General features: G+C 33.2%; 1 protein-coding gene across 2 annotated transcripts in view; it reads left to right on the forward strand.

Moving 5' to 3' along the window:
- The window catches only part of LOC127851806 (corticotropin-releasing factor-binding protein-like), a 32,609-nt gene extending 14,015 nt beyond the window's left edge, over nt 1–18,594 (forward strand). The window contains exons 2-8 of one of the 2 annotated variants that reach the window (XM_052385694.1): nt 7,218–7,287; nt 8,510–8,667; nt 9,937–10,150; nt 10,786–10,961; nt 15,897–16,008; nt 16,860–17,006; nt 18,118–18,594. In XM_052385694.1, coding sequence (XP_052241654.1) covers nt 7,218–7,287; nt 8,510–8,667; nt 9,937–10,150; nt 10,786–10,961; nt 15,897–16,008; nt 16,860–16,987 — 858 coding nt within the window. In that variant the 3' untranslated portion in view covers nt 16,988–17,006; nt 18,118–18,594. The remainder of the gene's footprint in view (nt 1–7,217; nt 7,288–8,509; nt 8,668–9,936; nt 10,151–10,785; nt 10,962–15,896; nt 16,009–16,859; nt 17,007–18,117) is intronic. The other variant, XM_052385695.1, reaches the window with a different exon arrangement.
- Nucleotides 18,595–19,082: the final 488 nt, after the last annotated feature.

Here is a 19,082-nt window from a genome sequence, read left to right on the forward strand (position 1 = left end):
TGAACCTGAAACATTCATATTTAATTTTGGTCAATTTTCTAAAACGTGAAAATGCCCCTTTAACTGCCATGCATACATAACTAAACATTGAATAAAAAATGTTCAGATGTAGTCTTTTTTATTCACACACGCGATCACTCGTAATGCATCTCATTGGAAGAAAATGAATTTACGCAAAAGCTGATTGCTCACGAAAAAGTTGTTTAGGCGTACAATGCATGTGTTCGGACACTCTTTTGTTGTGGACAAAATTGCTGTCAAATCGTAATTTGTCTAAGAACGTGATATTATTGGGATGTATTAAGGGCTGCGTGTGAAATTTACATGTCTTTAGCCGGTTCAAACGCCGCAATATTGCATCAATCCTTCCAATAAGGTGACCAAATGTTGAATCTTTGTTTAATGTTGTGTCGTATGCGCTGTCCTGTATTATATAGGCAAACGGTCATTTGACTAACATTAAAGGGGCCTTTTGACAGATTTTGGAAAGTATTGAAGTTTGTCATTAAATGCTTTATATTGATAAATTTAAGCATTAGATCTAAAAAGCTCCAGTAGGAAGACAAGAATAAAATTAAAGAAAGAAAAAAAGTAACCCTCAACTGTGCTCGAACAACTGACCACTGGAGTAAAAATCCATCGCTTAGCTCACTCAGCCATTCGTCCTGATACAGTTAGTATGTATTTTATACTTCATAGAAGCAATCCTCGTAGTATCACAAAAAATAACGACAACAGAACTCTACAAATTATTCAATCATTTCGCGTTGCAACGCTTTATAATTTTCAGGTTTTTTAAATCGTCAAAAGATGCATATAATGGATATTTAAGAGCATGGTAAATGTTCAATATGACTGTTTCCTTACAACAATATCATAACTATTAGTATTACGAAAATTAGCGAATCTGAAACAAATTCTTTTAATTTTGTCAATTTACCGAAACGCGAAAAGTCCCCTTTAAATGAAAGAAATCTGAGTGTTAAATAATAAATGCTTTCAAAATAATGTTTCTTGAATTCTATATTTATGAATGGCCTGTTTTGTTTATTGATTGTCACTTACTTACATTAACCCGACTCGGCAAAATATGCCTGTGTCCCAATATTCCAAGTGACAATGAATTTATTAAATAGACAGCAAAATGTATGTATAACATTTCTTTATAACATGTGCTATATAATTTAATTATTTGTCACATTTCCAACTATATATCTATTTAAGGTAAAACGATTAAAGGTGAGGGAAAGATGGTAAACTGCGCTGTCTTTAAAAATATGATCACTGCCTAGACGAGTAACTAATTTGATTGACATCATAATGTACATGAACACCAGTGTTCACTTACGAACCACACGGACATTTTTGAATGAGAAAAACATAATATTTATTTACGTTTGATGTTGACAGTCTAATTCAGATTCCTAGTGAATACATCGGTATTTGGTGCAATGCATTTACATATTGATCACTTCTGTAACAAGGTATTCAACAAACTTCGTGTGAAACTTTTTTAAAGAAAAGTACGAGAAAGTGTTTCAAATCAAAGTACTGACAGTACTGGTGTGACGATGCATTTGAAGAGGATGGATATATAAGCATCAATTTAAGTTTATCTACATCACCATAATTGTGTATATGGGTACGACAATTTTGGGTACAAAAATTATGCCAAAAAAACGGGTACGAAAAAAAAATTCGGTTACAAAAAAAATTGGGTACGAAAAAGAATTTGGGTGCGAAAAAGAATTTGGTTACGAAAAACAAATTGGGTACGAAAAAAATTGGGTACGAATTTTTTTCTGGGGGTACGGGTAAGTAGTACACGTGGGGAACTTGACCAATTCACCGAAACTCGGAGGCGGCTTACATTCTCGATCAAATATAACAAGAAATATCTTTAAAAAGATTTTCGACGTGTATTTTCTGTACCACTTATCTTAAAAAACGTTATGTTACAGTAAAATGTTTGTGGGTTATAACATTACATTATGTAGCAGATATATTCAAAACTTGACACGATCTTTAATTACACCATGCTCTTTAATTTCACATGTATATCATACCAAACTTTATATTTCGTTGTTTCCTTTGCTAAGTTAATGATGTTATGTGTACGGACGTGATTTCACATGCACATGTGCATGAAAATATAATTGTTCTCGCTTATTGTTTTTTCTCTAATTCAATAAGCTTAGGCATGTTTGTTCGTTAAGTACGGCAATAATTTCATGATGATTCCCGAAAGTAAGTATGAGCACATAGTCGAATACGTGAGTTCGCCCATGAACACATGGTAAGGTTAACTAAATCTCCGCGATATGACCTAATATGTGTTTAAAACATAAAACAATATCCAACAAACGAATGAATTATCAAACATAGTGTGTGCACTGATGTGGCTCTTTAATTTCTGTTTGAAAAGTTTATTAAATATGCAAAATGAGAGAGCACGCATAAAAGCGAGTTTCATATATATTGCACGGCTATTATGCTGTTGATACACCATACTCTCTTTAACGTTTACAAATGTCAGGTTCGAAATAATTCGTTTTCTTTACTCTCATGATCGCGTTAAACGTTAATTATACACGTTTTCATTCGCAATTTATTTACAGAATCACGACTAATGTCAAATACAATACAGAAAATGCATAGTTGTTTCATTGATCTATAAACATATAATGGATTGAATATAACTGATTAACGTATTCAAAATATTATTAAAACCTTTCCCCAGAATATGCTGTCCTATTTATAGCTGAGCTTCCTTTACCTTTATCAATGATGATCAGCGAAGTATGCCGATAAGAAAAATCGAGCTATCTCAATCGGACTGGCTCGGTCTTTTACATAGGTCGCCATTGTGAAGATTTTTTTCACGGTATGATAACTTAGACGAGCTGCTTCGCAGCATCGTCAAAAAAGTAAACGGACAAATAAACGGAAAACGCATAAATAATTTTATTAATGTGTTATTCATCTGTGAATGGAGGCAATTTTGAAATAAATGATAATAAACAACAGTTTTCAAGATTATTGAGTTTGCGACATCAAATATCGATGTATCCTTCCGTAATGTGAATATGCATTTAAACTGTTAAATGATCTTAGAGCCTATTAAGCTTACATCTACATCTTCATTCGTTCTTATGACATATAGTCATGAACATTTGAACGCATCAAGGTCATATATTTAGTTGTTTTTTTTTTTAGGTGAGGCATTAGCGTCCTGCAGAGTGCTTAGATTTTAAGCTGATTGTGTACATAAAACGACTAGCATGCAAATATGTTATCAGAGTTAAGATTTTCCAGCAAAGTACATAGAACTACTTCAGTCTGCAAAATACAAATTGACGACCTATCGAGTGTATAAGATGTGTATGGTTTCAATAACGTGTACTCAACATAATATGAGCCGCGTTCTGACAAAACTGGGCTTAATGCCTGTGCGTAAAGTGTCGTCCCAGATTAGCCCGTGCAGTCCGCACAGGCTAATCAGGGACGACACTTTACGCCTAAATTGGATTTTTGCTAAGAAGAGACTTCATTTAAACGAAAGATGTCATAAAAGCGGAAAGTGTCGTCCCTGATTAGCCTGTGCGGACTGCACAGGCTAATGTGGGTCGACAGTTTACGCACATGCATTAAGCCCAGTTTTCTCAGAACACGACACATATGCATTTTCCTTTGCATTATAATTTAAACGACCTTTAATTACAATCTGTTTTTGAAATCAAATAAAATATTTCCCCTATAAGTGCCACTCTCATGAATGACGGTGATAATTGCTTTTTAAATGGACTCTTAAAAGCATCGCACTTTATTCTTTAACTATTTCATTACGGTAAGCGTTTCTTTTTTAGCTATTAAGCATCTCTTTAAACTTAAACACTGGCGAGCGTTTTCGTATTCGCAAATACTAATTGTCACAAGGGAATATTGCCTTGAATATTTTGTTTACAATTGAGCCGCGTTCTGAGAAAACAGGGCTTAATGCAGGAACGACACTTTCCGCTTTAATGGTATTTTTAGTTTCAAGGAAGTCCCTCCTTACCGAAAATCAAGTTTAGACGGAAAGTGTCTTCCCTGATTAGCCTGTGCGGACTGCACAGGCTAATCTGGGATGACACTTTACGCACATGTATTAAGCTCAGTTTTCTCAGAACAAGGCTCAATTTGTTTCGAAGTACTGAACTACATTTTTCGAAAAATACATTTAAACACTGGTTTAATCACTATGACATCGAATTCCGATTCTGAAAATTGAATTCAACGAAATCACAATAAAAAACGAAAAACAAAACCGTTTTAGTTAAATTATGCTTTAACGTAACGTGCGGGTCTGGTTAAGGAGTAAACTTAACGTTGATTAATAAAGCGTCGAATAAGAGCACTTAAATTTATAATATGCTTCTATTTGAACTACATTAAATTTTTTATTTGTTTTTTATTTGCGAGGTAACACAAAACAAAATATGACTACTGCAGAGACACATTTATCAATACATAAATATTTTGTTTTTATATACAATATTCCTAGCGGATAAGACCATTATCGGAACTGTACAAAAAATCTGACTTCAGACGCAAGAGATCGTTACTGGAGAAAAAGGATTTAGAATATAAATATTACACATAGCACTTTTGTGGTGTTGACCTTTGCGTTAATCAAGAAAACGAACAATCTTCTTGTAGAACGTGTGTAAAATGTGTGTAACGTGGTAGATAATGTCTAGTATCAGTTACTTGTTCTGATTAAATTATATCACAATGACGTTCTAAGTGTTTACATCACACTTAGTTTTTGTCCTAACAGCAAATTATCATGCTATTTGCAACCTGATATAAAAAAATTCACATGTTTTTTTCAAGCAATAGCGTGTCTTGTCTTACTCATAAATGAATAGCATGTCTTTCTGTTATCAGAATGGCAGTTTTTCTGGACTGTTCATACAAGTTGCATTTTCTCATATTCAGTTCTAAACAACGAAGGTATCCACTGACGTAATGTTAATGACAAAGCGCCTGAATATCGAACATTAAAGTGGTTTTTAGTTCAAGGAACTAGTGATGTCATCTTAATGATTGACTGCTTCTTAGCATAAACCATTCTTACTCGCTGCAAACGATCAAATAACGTATTGATTTGTAAAGATAACGTTCAATGCATGATTACATTACATATGCCTATCGATATTTGAAGTATTAAAACGGAAAAAGGCATTTAGCCATTCGATGTAAATGCTAAGAATGATAACGTCTTCCACTCTTTCAAAGTCGCCTTTCGTTTGTAAATATTACATGGTTCTAATTGCAATTAACTGACATTTCATATAACTGTATTTTACTTTTTAAAACTTTGATTTTTAATTTGGTAAGTCGTTCAAGGGTTTTGTAGTTTCAATTGCATCAGAAAACAAGCTTTTGCATTTATAAATAGTGTTGCTGTTATTATAATTATATACGCACACCAACACTTAATTTCACAATTGCTGTTCGATCAATCAAATGTAAAATACATTTACAAATCAAAGAGAAACCATTTTACATCACTTCGCCATTTATTACTTACAAGGAACATGTACATGTAAAAAAGACATGTAAACTGTACATGTATTCACGAAGATGCATATGATTTTATAACTTAAGAATAGTAATTTTGTCACACTGTCACACCATTGTGAATACATGTATTTGTTTGATTGCGACATATTATTTATTTTACACAAAAGCATTGACCCATGACACAATATTCTTCAGAAGACGGTTTTAAGTTTAAGAACCTGACGGATACAGGAAACCAGATGTGCAACTGCTTTGAAAAACGGTTTAACTAATCGTTCTATAGCTTTAGGCTATTTGTAGATAGGGACATTAGTTGGAATACGACAACACATTGTTGCATTTGACAACAGTCTGCATTTTAAATTAGAGTTGAATATAGGGCACGAAAACGATTTCAGTATTGAATTGGAAAAAAAATGTCCACATTACATGAATTTGTTTTGCATTCCAAAAATGTATAAACTATAAAGCGAAAGTCCATCGTCTATTTCATGAGCATATACCCTACTACAAGTGTAACAAAAGAACCAATACATTATTTTCCAATAAGATTATAAGTATTTAAATAGAGTATAACTGAGATACAACTTTTTTACGATTTCATTTAAATAAACATAAATCAGCGAAACACAATGAAAGTCGATATTGTGTTTGTCAATTTCTTGTTAAAAAGTATCATACTTTCATATACTACTCAGGACTAGATGGCCTGTTATCCCTTAGCATTTTACATCACGTACTAATATGTGGTTACATATATCTCAAATTTTTAAAATAACACAATAACACCTACACACATACACAAACAATTAGTGTATGAATAATTTTTATGAACGAAATAGACAATCTGCATATGAAATAGTATTCGGTTTCAAGACGATTGTTCGCAACAGTTCTGTGACAATATGGAAATGAATCCACCGAAACAGTGCCCAATACGTCGTGTTATTATTTACCGTGTCAGATTGTTAGACATTTATGAAGATAGAATATGGCATCTAGCTTACACAAGATATCATATTTGCATATGTTTATAAGAAAGAAAAACCTAGATCGATCTGCGATAACGTTTAGGATGACTAAAAAAAAATATTTAAAATATATATTTGAATTTGTACTGGCCCTGTTATCATTGCAAAAAGTATTTTTTTTTAATATTACGTTTGAATAAAAGATTGAACCATAAACAAAATTGTCTTGGAGGTTATGGAATGTTTATATACATAAGGGCAACTGGTAATTGTGTAATCGAAGCGATTATAGTCACAAGCATGCTAAATGTAAAAGTCTCAACTGCCCAAATATGGAAGTTTTCGACATTGATTTTGATGGATACGATCGCGATCGTAATAAAAACTGCAATTAAATGACGTTATTTTTACCTTTTATGCGTGATTTCTGTCAATAAGAGAGAGATTGATTCCTCTATACTTAATATATTATCAAGTCGAAACTTAGTTATTCGCATATAAAGTGAAGCTTTAAAAATAAAGTTTATAAGCCTTTTATCATGAACCGACAAACATACATTTGCGCTTCATTTTTATTGAGTATTTCTTTGTCATGGACGATTGGTAATTTGCTTAACGTGCCAAAGGCCTTTTCAGTATTTCGTTTATCTTGAATTGTATTGTTATTTTCATTTTCAGATCACCAGCTCCAATGAACCGGATATCCGATTGTCCAAACGAACGGCTCGAAGCTCCGGCGGACAGATAGGTAAGTACTTTATAAGATCATATTTTTGCACATATCGTATTTACCCCGAAGAAATAAAAATCTCGCATAAGGTGCCACAATTAGAATAATCTATCAATATATGAAAAAAATAATAATTGTAATACAATATTAAATATAGCATTGCCACAATTATGAAACTTTACATTTGCCTTATATAAGTGAAATTAATGAAGGGTCATTTTCATTTCTTATTTCTTATATTATTGGTCCTAATTCCCGAGAAAGAAAATGCAAGAAACAAGCATGATATTTGCATGAGCACGTTCCGTGCTTGTTGTCAATGTTTTAATTTCGAGGGTGGCCTTGAAACCTATACTGAAACAAAACAAATAGGTAAGAGCTTGTGTTTAACCAACTATTGAGGACTCATAGATAATTATTAACAAAATATCATTTTTGAAACTTGTTGTTAAGTTGTACAGGCCTTCAGGTTTTGAGCGAATGGGCTACAGTGCCCGATTAAACACATCACTTACACTGCCCTGTAATAGCAACCTGTTTCTCCTGCTTCGCGTCGTAATCATAAGGTTCTGGGTTTGATTGGTGATATAAAAAAAATACTTGGAGAAGTTGGAGTACTAAATAATGGCAATTCTGTTTTTTCACTATCAGAGATTAAATGTTAAGAGCGTTGAAAGGAATTACTTCAAAAACCGAACGTTAAAAACGTTAAAAAATATTGCAAACACATTTTAAAAGTTTCCATGACGATTTACAGAACAGGGCGTTCATTCACAATGGTTGGACTTCATATGTATGCGTTCAATTCGTCTATTAAAACAAAAATAAATCAATATCAGGACATTAAGAGTGATGTTATTGTCTTGTAACGTAATCAATTGGTCCGTAAGTATAGTTCTTATGTAAATGTTGTTAAACATGAACATGCAAGTTCACATGTGGTCCAATTTAACCTTACTCACACATATGCTTATGTATTTGTACACAGAACATTTGAACACAGATATTTCCATATAAGTATTACAAAATTACCAAAATATGCAACATATTTAAAGAAAGAAACTCAAGTTGCATCAGCATCCTAACACCACTATGAGGTCATATATGTCTAAGGAAGGTCAATGCAAATGATAGCATAAGGGTTTCATACGCCCGAAAATATTTCAAAGGCTTGTTGTATTGAAAAAAACAAAAACAAAAACAAATTTACACACTTTCATTTAAGTGTTTTTTTCAACAGGCTGTACGCATATGGAGAGTTTTCCCGGCGAGTACCAATACGTGTCCGATGGAACCAGTGCAGTTTGTGGATTGTACCTGATTGGCCAACCGGACCAGATTGTACAAGTAACATTTGAAGACCTTAATGTCAACTGTCATACGGGAGGAGCCGTTGCAGTAAGTGTGATTAAATAATTAAATATAACCCTTTAATTACACACTACGCTGTATTTGCGATTTGTGGACTGTACCTGATTGATGAACAAGGACTGGTTGTACGGATCTGAGGTCCGATTACATTTAAAATGTAAAAGCGCCTCACCAGAATTTACTTGTTTTACCTTAACCAAATAATAGGAACTACTTTTTATAGAGTTTAATTTTATAACTATGGCGTTAAGAATAATTCACAATTCAAAAGAAATAAAATCACAACTTATGGTAAAACTGTGTGAAGCAAGCTTTTTTTAAATTTGTTATACATATTCTCGATAGTTGAAACAGTTGATTGTTCTGCTAACTTAAGCATTAAATTTTAACCTAGAATAGGCAACGGACGTGTAATTTCTCGCTTTCGATTTACGATAATCACACGGATTGAAACCAGTTAAATTCAATTCAACCATTTAAAAACTAGTGTCGCCTACGTCACGAAACATGACGCCATATTTGATTTATTGTAAGAATCGCACTTGGAGTTTGTTACGTCACCAGCAAAGATAGCATGTTTGATTGGTTGGTGAAATCTATTTAATATTAAGTAAAACAGTGTGTCGAAGTAAACAAACACTCACATCAGTCCGTATTTTTGTACATATTACTTTTTTTGTTTGCATTTGTAACCAAAACAAAGTTTTACATATTATTTTGTTTTGTCGGAAACGAGAACCGACAGATTCGGGAATTATACCGGACCTCAAATTTTTTATCAGAATTGTCCGAGGTCCGACCTCTTTCGCATGTATTGGTATAGATGTATTTAAAATCAGGTGTACTTGGTATATAAAATTATCATGTTATTAATTTGTTAGTATACAATGGAAGGCCACCTAACTTTGACTATAAAGTTACTGCATAAATTGCCCATTTGGATGCTTTTTAATGAAAATAGTTCTAATCCAGTTGATTCTGTATTCGCACCTAGTTATATGACAGTGTGATTGATTTTTACGAGTATATTCGTATCGAAAGGGGATGCATTGATGGGAGAAAGTTACATAAATTTATTTGTAACAAAGCAGATTTATTTAAAGTAATCCATAGGTAAGTTATTTGTAAATGGCAAAAGTACATATGTCTGGTACTGGTAAACAGTGTGTATCGATTAAACGGCCCAGCAAACGTATGAGTATGTTAAATGACAGCGATTGTATTTAGTTCTATAACTGTAAATAGAAACAAAAAAGAAACAAAAAAACCGGTAAGTAACACACTATTTTTTGTCAGTTCTTCGATGGTTGGGAGCTACAACACGAGCTGTTCCCAAGCGAGTTCGACCACCCGCTGGGTTTTAATGAAAGGTACCACATGTTCTGTAACGGTGGCGCTGTGCCCATGAAGATGTTTACGTCATCGCAGAACGTTGCTATGCTACATTTTCTGGTAAAGGAAGTCGGTGAAGGGTTCAAAATCAAGGTCAACTTCTTGCCAAGTCCCCAACGTATGTATTCATCGTTTAAGTCTACTTGTGTTGATGCTTAATCGTTTCTACTGCTATTTCTAGTAGCAGACATTCCAAACACCATCGTTATGATAGGCGAAAGCGCCACAATTTCGGTTTAGTGTGATATTTTAGTGAAAAAAAATCGATCCGATTGATTTTTGCTCTAGTGCATATCATAACACTAACTATATGAATCGCATTAACTTGAATTAAAACTCACTCGTATTGTTTATTATTTTGATGAACATTTGTGTGAGCTAAACCTTTTGTTTACCCTTTTTTGTAAGTGTTCAATTATGGGCTAGTAAAATTTGACGCGTCATCAAATTCGCTTTATTGATGTTCTTGTGTGTTTCGTTTAATGTTTTATTAATTATTAATGTAAAGGTCATATTTTGGTAAAATTAACTGTTATATTGCTGACTCATTTAAGCATTTTAAATGTCTTTCATTTAAAGTAAAGAAATAAGATTTAATATTCTAGTTAAATTTATAAGTTGTAACTTAAATTTTTAATTACAAGTCGCTTTTAATTCCTAAAGGTATTTATTCTGAGAAAATAAAGCTCCGTGTGTCAAAACGACCTCGTGATTGTATTCCTAAGTTTGTATTTTCCTTATATATTTACCAAGCTTGCAACGCCGTTGCGATGCTCGAATTCGGCACACTGACGATGAAGAATTACGGTCTCCGGCGTAACTGCTCCGTCTCCATCATCTATCCAGAGCAGATCCAACTGGTGAACGTTGACGTTGGGGTGACGTCAGAGTCCAGCGTCTACGAGGCTGAAGTGGGTCTTTCGGACAAGGTCGGTAACTCTGTGATGGCCAATGTGAATTAAGTCGTTGAAAAGTCATGCATAAAATGCACGAATTGCATACTTTGGTAAGTGATACAATAGATAAACACGCGAGTTCGTTTGCTCGCAACAGTGACACTCATAAACTATAAAAGCTACATTTAAAACAGTATGTTTTCTATCCATACAAAAAACAGTTTTCATAAGTTAGCTTTACTTTAAAGTCAATTTCAGGATCTTTTGTTATTCGTATTTCCGTAAAGGTGTCGTTTATTTCAAACGTACCTGTTCGATGATTGGCAAAATGATAATTTTGAAAAGTGTTCTCCCTTGAATGTAAACATTTTAATACTTTTTCTTTTTGTATGAAATATTTTTACGTTGTTTTAATATTTATGGTTTTTGTAATTATTCGTTTTTTTATATTATATATAAAAACAGAAATCTGTGTAAAAAACTGTAAATATATAGTAAGGATTTGTAAACGCTCTTACCACATAGAAATAACGGCGTCATCAACAGTAGAAAAAGTCTAAAGCTGATCGATAGGAGCGCCACATTATTTTTCTTTTCTTTTTCTATTATTCAAGTTATATTACACATTGTCACCGTATTTATTATCACCGTTTTAACTGTAAAAAAATTAAGTTCATTGTATGCTGTAAATAAGAATAGTCGAGACAAATTGTTTCATGTGCTGACATTTGACTCGAAACTTTGACTCGAAAGTTTGCGAAGTTTATTGTAACAAGTCAGGATTTTTCAAAGAATGGAAACTCAGCGTTTGTCTCTAATTGCCCTCCTCTTATAATGCATGTGCGCACACACTTATACCATTGGATTTCTCGAACAAAATGACAATAATTATGTAAGTGGACTGATATTGCATGCAAACATGCGTTTAAAATTTTAATCATCGGATCCATATATACTTTGTACGTACTTGCGTCATGAGAGTGAAGACATCGTGCTAGTCAAACATGATATTTTCTCTTCTATTGAAACCAATACCTAAAACCTGCAGCTTCTAATATTAAAGCGGGTTATTTGTTCGACCTGGTCAGGCTCATTTTAGTGCAAGTAACTTTTGCATGTAATCAAGTAGCAATAAGAAACCAAAGTCGTCATTAAACAAACAGTGTCATATTGCTGGTACAAATTGAATGCGAAAGGGCAACGCGATTAGCACTAAAGAGATCTAATTCATCAACGATTTATCTAGAATGCAACACGAACATCGCGGGGATATCAGGTTCATTGGCAGTTGACATGTTCATTAAATAAGGGGCAATGTATTCGTTCATCATTTAACACGTGCACTAATAATTCCTGATGGCTTATTAATTGACGAGTTAAGGTACGTTTTAAAAAGTAATTATTCTAAATTAACGTGAGCAAACACGATTTTAATGTCAATATTTTAATTTTCTTAACAAACGCATTAATATAAACAATTAATCTTAAATAAAATAAATTAAGAGTACATTTCATAAGACCGTAAATTATGTGGCGTTTTCTTTAACGAAATTCATTACAACCAAGTTGACGGTGATATAGGCACGTTTACATGTACTCTTATTTGTTAGAGTACTTAAACTAGTGTATGTCGTATGAACACATCTGCACAAAAAGTGAGGGTTCCCAATAGTTGACTTGTTCTTTACTCAGGTAGATACAAGAGTTGTCGACTGTATAAAAGGAAAGCATTTGCTAATGTATTAAATAAAATGTCGATTGTATTCTGAAACATGTCCTCTGAAAAATTCAAGTGTTTAAATTTATTAACTTTATTCCTCATAAAAACTTAGATCGTATATTCTCAAATAGGACGCCTTTAAAACGCATGCACTGTCTTATTCCAGATGTGTATGATAAATGCTGTGTCTTTGATCAATTTGAATGTATCGACATAATTAAATTGTATTTTGAAAGTATATTCACATTTATAAAGTATTTACAAGACAGCTTGTGGATTCATTAATTGTGTTTATAACACTCAAGGAACCATTTGCATATTCGTGAATACATTTTATATCTCATACACAATGTAAGCGTATATGTAATTCAAAACATTTTTTTCCATAGGCATGCCGGAAATAAAGAACGTCCTCGAATAAAGACATAAAAAGTGGGGAGGCGGAAAACTACAACGGGCGAGGCATGGTCAGGGATGATAACCCCAAAAAAGGGTTAGGGTAAGGGTTAGGGTTAGGGGTCGGGTTAGGGTAAGGGTTGGGTTTAGGCTAACCCAAACCCTAACCCGACCCCTAACACTAACCCAAACCCTAACCCTAACCCTCTAACCCCCCCCCCCTCTTGCGCAATACCATACCATGCCTCACCCGTTGTAGTTTTCCGCCTCCCTAAAAAGTGAGATTTGTTTAGGCCCTAAAGTACGCAAACAATTCGTCCTCATATAAGCTCGAAATGATCTATTATATTCAACCGTTGTTTCACAAATCACTTAAATGGGAAAAGTTGAAATGTACACACTTGACATATTTTGCAGTTTAAGATTAATCTGAAAATGCGAAAATATTTAGCAAGCAACACAGCGATGATTTTAAGTAAACGCATCATAAACATAATTGTATAGTTTACACACGATGCAAAACTGTGTACAAATAATCGTCATTATCATGTCGCTTTAATTATGTTTACTAAAATGCTAATGCCTAGCGATTAAGCGACTTTGCACTACACACACACATTGCGAACCAGGATTTGTACCTTTCTAAAAACACTTACGCAAGTACAACAAAAAAACAGCGTTTGTTCGAGTTTTGTAATTAAAATGACAACTTTCTAATATCATATTATAAAAACAATATCCTCCAAGTAAAGGTATTTGTTAACACTGGATTGTTTTATTAACTATATAATGCGGTTCATTCACCAATTTTATTAAAAAGTGTACTTCTAACTTTCATAAGCTGCATACGTTATATTGACGACCGTTAACGACGCATTGTTAAGTATTTGACGTGAGAAAAAAATATATCAGTACGTTTAAAAAAGTAAATATTTGCCAACTATAATTAACGTGATAAGTTTCCAACCAATAATACGTGATTTTGATAAAAAATGCCGCCCCTTTAGAATATTATCACGTCTGTTAAGTCGATGAGAACAACTCTATGTTCCTGATCTATTACGCCTGTATTGTATGAGGTGTTTTGGAGCGTAAAATTGCGTAACTTCTGACGTCTAGACGTCATATCAGAAACAAAGAACAAATAAGGGCCATTTATATAAACATGTTTTGATAATAGTTGTATGATTTGTTTGGTCTGTGTATCAACACTGGTTACGCAATTAAAATAAATTATTATGAAATGTATCAGTAAGCAAAGGTTTTTTATATTGGTGTGTTTTTCTTCTTTGTTAGCTGTGGTTCTTAGAATATATAAGAAAGTCCTGTTCAAAACGCACTTTTGTACCGACTTGATACAACAGTAAACGTCTGTTTTAAATTTAATAAAGTTGTCAACGCATGTAAATTCAATACAGAGAGCAAAACGGTTTGTTGTATCAAGAGAGTTAAATAGATGTCAAGATGATATCAAACTTGAACTTTATTTTTCAATTGTAAAATATACGAAATAGCTTATGTTTTGGTACAAATTTTTAGAAGTTGAAAGTTGTCTTAGAAGTTGTCTTGACAGACTGAACTGTTCGTGAATAATATATTACATTCCTACTGTATATACCAGTACATACAGTTAAGTCCTTATTAATTTCTTGCAAAAAGGTCTCATATCGTGTATATTTAGGAGTTTGTGCGAAACCGTACGGATGTTATCGCTTGCATCCACGATCAATCTGCCCAATGATTAAGGGTGTCACGATACGCTCACCTTACGATACGATACGTATCGCGGTACAGTGTGTACGATACAATACGTATCGCGATACGTATCGTCAGATGGAAACAACATACACACCATTTAAAACCATTTTTAAATTTTATTTAAAGACCTCTACATATGTGTCATACACTATACAAAATACCATATAATATCATGAAAGTACACGAATTGACAATGAGTTATTATTATTTACAAATCTAAAACTTTGATTAAATATGAACACGTAATTATGAATATGTTTAAAAAATACGGACTGCGTTAAGTTTCTTTTACTGCGATAAATTATTTAAGGTAACAATAAAACGCGTTTACCAACTAGTCAAACTGGCTATCTTTGCTTGTGCCGTAACAAAACTCCAAGCGCAATTCTTAGAACCTGTCAAATATTGCACCTTGTTTTGTTACGTTGGCGACACAGCACATTTTTGAGTGGTTGAAATTAAATTTTAATGGTTTCAAAGAATTTGCGAAATTCTCAGCGGAATCACAAAATTACAGCTCCTGCTTGGGAAATTCGTAGCGACTAAAGTCTTGATATAAAGCAAATGTTTATACGAAATAAACGCCTACCACTTTCTTACTGATAACACAAACTGCTTTCATATTCTTTTATTAGATGCTCGCTGGAGTGATTTCAATTCAACTTCCGCCATTTTTTGGGCGATTTACAGTTACTTCCCTTGAAATGCGTCATTGAAAATGACGTACCGTACCGTACCGTACGGACTCGGAGGCGTATCGTGAACCGTACCGAGGGGAGACTATTACAATATACCGTTCCACGGAGTACCGTGACACCCTTACCAATGATAGTAAATCTGACACCCAAAGAAGTAGTTAAAACGTGGTGTGCTTGAAAGACCATTTATTTTTTAGACGAAACACTTATTCTTGATACGGACACTAAACTGATTGTTATTCAAGGTTTAATTTACGATAACTTTTCGCTTATTTGGATTCGTTTTTATCTAATTTCCAAATTACAAAATAATACTATTTCATAGAGATCTTGAAAATGTATCGCATTTAATGACCTTATAGAACCACACACGTATCTCAAAACTCACTTCCACAGCAGTGCCTGAAGTACGGAGGCGGCGACTATGTGCAGCTGTTGAACGGCAACGGGCTCGACACAACCATCATGAGGACCAAGGGAATTCTCTGTGGCATGGACTCTAAAAATGGCAAGTATATGATCCATAAGAACGCCTTCATTGAATTAATAACACCCCGAGGTATTAACTCAACTGTATTTCCAGATTGTTACAACAGCAAAAGCGCACATGGAAGTGGTGTAATTAAGTTAAATTACATGACGTCTTTTGATATTTTCCAATTAACTATTTGCTGCTGTCTTGTGTTGGAAAAAAAGACTTTAATGCGAATATTATGGGAAACATAAATACAATTTTTGTTGGAAATATTTGTATTGTGTCAAACCCGAATGCAATACATTTTAATACAAGATATAATTTACGCATCTTCACTTGTTTGCTGTCTAATAAGGGCTTTGACCTAGATTTCTTGCAATAATAATATGCAGCGGAAAATAGTTACTGCCTATAGAGTCGTGTAAAATTTCCGGTATAAGGGAATACCAGCTGACGACAACATATTCATTTTCAGATTTTACAGTTGCAGATCAAAACGTACATATTTGTTTAAATTAGACGTTAAAATAAATTCAATACTTGTTTTATACATACATGCTTGTACTGTACAAGAACACATTTACAACCGATTTTAATGATTGTATTTTATAACTTAAATTACATATTCATCCACATAAACAATCAGCTGTTTAATTTAGCCTGTAAAAATGACACTGCACTTAGCCCAAAGCTTAACACTTTAATGGCACATGTAACACAGAAGACATAAAGACACACAAAACAACATGGACAATGAATAAACGTGGGCCCATCGCATTGAACACAAATAATATCCCCCGAATAAATGTAGCCTTAGGTCTTTACGCAGGTAAACATGTTCGATATTGACAAATAACCAAATGTCTTCTTCATTCTTTCAACAGAAAAAGAGGCAAACTTTGTCCTTAGCTGCCAACACAGCGTTGTTCGTATGGTGTCCAGTGGGGAATTCCACAACACCGTCACCTTCATGTATGCCCCTCCAGCTGAGTCGCAGCCCGGAACATGCTAGAGCGCATGCGCACACCATGGTATGCGTAGTCGTACTCTAAATATTTGGTAACGTCCCTGCAGTAACACTTCTATAGTGCGACGCCTAACACATCTTCATTTCGTAGCATAATGAATCAAACTTGAAGAAGTCCGCTGAGGAGGAGTTACGATTTTGTATGAATCCGCATTATAACCAAAGAAAATCGAATTAAATTAAATTATCTAATTATTGTTGGTAACAACTGTGAAAATCTCATCAATAAAATTAAGATTATGACTATTTTAAGACTGTACCTTCACTTTCGGTTTAAAATAATAATACTAATTTGAACATGTGTCGAACATTTGGTTTGTAAAACCACTTTAAGAGTATAGGACAAGTAGTCGGTAATAAAGATTAAACGAGAAATTCTATAATGGATATTTCGTTAGCAAATTGCGACAAATTGCCTTCTGAATATTAACTCCGTTGAATAGACCTGTTACTGTAATTCATGTGCCACTGGATGAGATTATTGAAGGATTGTATATGCCAAGTAAATAGCACGTTTTAGCTCATTAAGTAGAAACATCACCACGGAACGCACCAGAAATTGTTGGAATAAGTTCATATTGTGCCATGTCTGAAGCCCACATGATCGTTGAAATCTAAGTTAACCCATGGTTTATTATTAGTTACACTGTTAGTAACTGATGGTTTATGAGATATACACCCTCAGTAATTTCATACCATACGAGAGCAAAGCTCGAGTATGGTACTAAAGAACTAAGGGTGTACATTGTATATCCCATATGCTCAGCCGTTTTATCTTTAATAATTGTTACTTATCCATGGAAAACCAAGTTATATATATATATATATATATATATATATATATATATATATATATATATATATATATATATATATATATATATATTTATATATATATATATATATATATATATATATATATATATATATATATATATATATATCATGTTTCTTGTTTGTGTCTCTAACATACTATGTTCCTATTTTGGGTTGTACATGTATGTAGTCAATATACATATTATAAATAACGCAAAGACAGAGCTCTTAGTTTCCTCTAAAATGTACATTGAGTAATATTATTATGTATCCAATACGTTTTTATAATTTATTTTCAGACTTTTCGAAGAAAACATATAACCTAAGACACGTTGAGCGAAGCTATATGGCAACCACTTTACGGCAGCCATTTTGATTTTTCGACGTATCGTTTCTTATAAGCTATTATTACTTCCAGTTTGAACAGGTTTTCATATTTTATGGTTTGATAAATTACACACTTTCATTTAATATCGTCCTTATGGGGGACCAGTGGATATATATATCATGTTATGTGGTATATATGGTGTTATATGTGGAAATCTAGAATTAATAGTTTATTTGTTTCAGTGAAAACACGTTATAGAACTTTGATTGAAATTATCAATTTGTATAGGTTTATATCCTTAATGGTAACATATTTATGTGACGCAAGTGCGTTATTAAAAACACCTTATAGGTCGTTTTCTTGATTAATATACGTATAACAAGTTATAGTGTAAAAATCTATTGTATGGAAAATGATTTTGAATTGGAAATTAAACAAGCGCAAGTTTTGTGTTGTTTTTGTTACTAAAAGAGAACTTTGCACATTTCTTATGCGAGGAATATTTTCTGTAAGATACATAAATCCTTTTCTTAAGCAGATGATATTTATATTCTGTAAAAAAAACGTATGTATTGTTTTAAGATGAATACTTAAACACTTGCCAAGGTTTTGTCCTTGGGTATAATCCCCAATTCTGCAGTTGTGCGGACGGACAAACGGATGCACGAACAAAGAGAGTGACCGACAGACCATTAGAACGCATTTAAAAGATTGTGTTTTAAGTTTAGTCATCATATCAACTGTTAATATAAAGTTATTACCATATTTAGATTGTGTTCTAATTGTAGGTAACATCGAATTTCCCTTAAACCTAAGTTTAATATTTTAACATCTGTTAAAAATAATTCTCATATTGTCGCCTAAAATTATGAATAGGTAAACAAAAGTATCTTATTTTTTTCAGAGGAGTAAACTAACTGTAAGCAAACATAATTG

Source organism: Dreissena polymorpha, chromosome 11, assembly GCF_020536995.1.
Source record: "Dreissena polymorpha isolate Duluth1 chromosome 11, UMN_Dpol_1.0, whole genome shotgun sequence".
Taxonomy (NCBI): domain Eukaryota; kingdom Metazoa; phylum Mollusca; class Bivalvia; order Myida; family Dreissenidae; genus Dreissena; species Dreissena polymorpha.